The 2,816-nt window shown below is 34.1% G+C and overlaps 1 protein-coding gene across 1 annotated transcript in view; it reads left to right on the top strand.

The window, feature by feature from the left end:
* LOC107623081 (aquaporin TIP4-1) overlaps positions 2,053–2,816 on the top strand; it is a 3,517-nt gene continuing 2,753 nt past the window's right edge. The window contains exons 1-2 of the mRNA XM_016325221.2: positions 2,053–2,288; positions 2,433–2,674. Coding sequence (XP_016180707.1) covers positions 2,162–2,288; positions 2,433–2,674 — 369 coding nt within the window. The 5' untranslated portion in view covers positions 2,053–2,161. The remainder of the gene's footprint in view (positions 2,289–2,432; positions 2,675–2,816) is intronic.

Raw genomic sequence — 2,816 nt, 5'->3', positions numbered from 1 at the left:
TGGCATAGAATATATATAATTATTGAAATATATAAATTAATATAATATATCTAAATTATTGCAATATTAATATTTTAAAAATATTTTTAATGTACCCTACTTAAATAAATAAAAATATTAGTAAATAAATAAGATATAATACTTATGATTGATAAAATCTAGATAGAAATTGCATATATGGATGGCAATAGATTTCTATAGAGACAGGGACATACCCCCATCCCCCTCTCGTATCCGTGACGAGTAAGAAAGTTCATATCCATCAGATATCCAAGTATCTGCAAGAATTCGTAAATTTTAAAAAATAAATTTTAAATAATTCTAAATTATGATACAAAGTCATTTACATTAATTTAAAAAAACACATCCATTAGATTTGATTATTTTTAGTGAATAATCTTTTCAACAATTTCATTTAAATCTACTTCAAATCAAAGAATATATACAATAAGAATAATTTTTATCAATGAGAATAATTTTCATTAGCTATAATAAGACAATTTTCATAAGATCTATATATACTTAATTTCTCCAACAAAAAGCTTACAACAATAACTATTAGGGATTAAAATTGATTTACTTGCAATGGACTGATGGAGGCTGTGGACGGCAGCTGAGAAGGAGATGTCTGCGACGGCAACAGCAGGCGGCGTGAAGGCACAGTCGGAGTCTCAGCAAACAGGAGGTGGTGACGTGTGCTCTGGAGGCGATGATGATGCAACGACGATGAAGCTACGACAATGACGCAACAACGATGATGCTGGAGACGATGACGAGTCTTCTGGAGGCAGCAAACTACAGAGAATGACGAATCTGCTGGAGCCAACGACAAGTAGAGGCGGCAACAAATCTAATAGAGTCGGCGATGACTTTACTAAGTGATGATTCGCGACTATGACGACGATGCCAAGGCTGAAGATGGTGGTGATCGGTGAATATGAGATAGGGAATGAACATGTGAGAGACTAAGCGTTTGAAGGTGAGGGGAGGAAAGGAGGCAGAGAGAGACGGTGAAAAAAATTAGGGTTTCTTATAATATATAAAGCTGAGTTTGGCTCTGAGAATAGGACAAGATAAGATACTGAGAACAAGACACAAAAAACAGAGACACAAAATTGGTGTTATTGTATTTTGTTTGGTGATAAATTAGAATAAATTATGAAAGTCCGATTTATTCTCATTTTTTTTCATTCAAAAAATTTGGAAAGAAAAAGATAATAATAAAAAATATAATTACGAAAACTTAACGAGAATAATGAAAGAAAAAATAAAAAATAAGTTGTGTCTCTTGTTAATATCTCTATGTTTTTTCTATTAGGATAGACACAAAATATATTAATTTAGTGTCTTTGGACACAATGTCTCTATCCATGTCTTATTTGTCAAATACGATTTTATGTCTTTATATCTCTGTCTCAGTGTTTCGTGTCAATAAACAAATACAGCCTAAGGGATATTTATGTCATTTTACACAAATAGGTATTATACGAATATCTGTGGGATATGGTCTTATTCCCTTGCCCTCGCTCCATTTAATTGACGGATCCCTGTCTTCTATCCTTATGGGTAGAAAATCTCTCCATATCTATTCTCCAGCGGATAAATTTCTACGGATATCTGTTCTGTTGAAAAAAATTGTCATCTCTAATTGCAGAGACGGAAAATATTATAAAAAATAATGGAGAATTACAAAACTGATAAGAAGTACATTTTAAAATTAATGATCATTAAGAGTTAATATCAAGTAAACTCAATTTACTTATTAGTCATCCTACAATCAGAATTTAAATTATTATTAATATCAAATTGACTTACAAATGTACTTTTTAATTAATATGAACAACAAAATTTTTGGTAAATTAATTTAGAGATCGAATCATCGTTTAAGGACAAATGCTTCATTATATATGCAACAATTAGCTAGAATTAACTCAGCTAACTACTAACCTTTCTTAATCCTAACTCACTCTACTAACAGAATTCTAACTATAGTAAGTTATCAGGTCTCTAGCTAACTCTTCACTAACTGGCTACTATAAATATCTGATGCTGAGCTGGCACATAATAAACTAACAATGATCTTCAATTCTTCATGGTTTGTGAGTGAGCTATCATAACACATAACATCATTCTCTCAGTAGAGAAAGGAGTAAAAGCCGCCATGACGAAAATCGCTCTAGGGACCACCCGAGAGGCTACCCAACCCGATTGCATTCGGGCCCTCGTTGTCGAGTTCATAGCCACCTTCCTCTTTGTCTTCACCGGCGTTGCTTCCGCCATGGCCGCCGGTATCTTCTCATTTCATTTCACCACCAATAGAATATATAATAAATTTGTTATTATTTAAACTTAGCTTTTAGAATTTGATTTGATTTGGTAATCTTGAAATTATATTTAAGATTCACTTTTAAAATGGTAACTTGAATATATAGAAAAGCTTAGTGATGGAGATGGACTATTGCGTTTGGTTGCTGTGGCCGTGGCAAGTGCATTTGTGGTGGCTGTGATGATTTCATCCGGTCATATCTCCGGCGGGCACCTCAACCCTGCCGTGACCCTTGGGCTGCTGGTCGGCGGGCACATCACGGTGGTCCGATCGGTCCTTTATTGGATAGATCAGTTGGTAGCATCTGCAGCAGCTTCTTACCTTCTTTGCTACCTTTCCCGGGGACTGGTAATGATCCCAACTTCAATTTCTTCACTGTCATTCCTCTGTTCTCAAAAGTGTCTTTTTCAATTAGTAAACCTTTTTTCAATTTTCATGCTTTTTTGCCTAACTAACTCTTTTTACTTACTAGAAAATAAAGATTCCAAGG

The sequence above is a fragment of the Arachis ipaensis genome, chromosome B10 (genome assembly GCF_000816755.2).
Source record: "Arachis ipaensis cultivar K30076 chromosome B10, Araip1.1, whole genome shotgun sequence".
Classification (NCBI taxonomy): Eukaryota; Viridiplantae; Streptophyta; class Magnoliopsida; order Fabales; family Fabaceae; genus Arachis; species Arachis ipaensis.
This window is presented reverse-complemented; position numbering and strand designations above follow the sequence as displayed.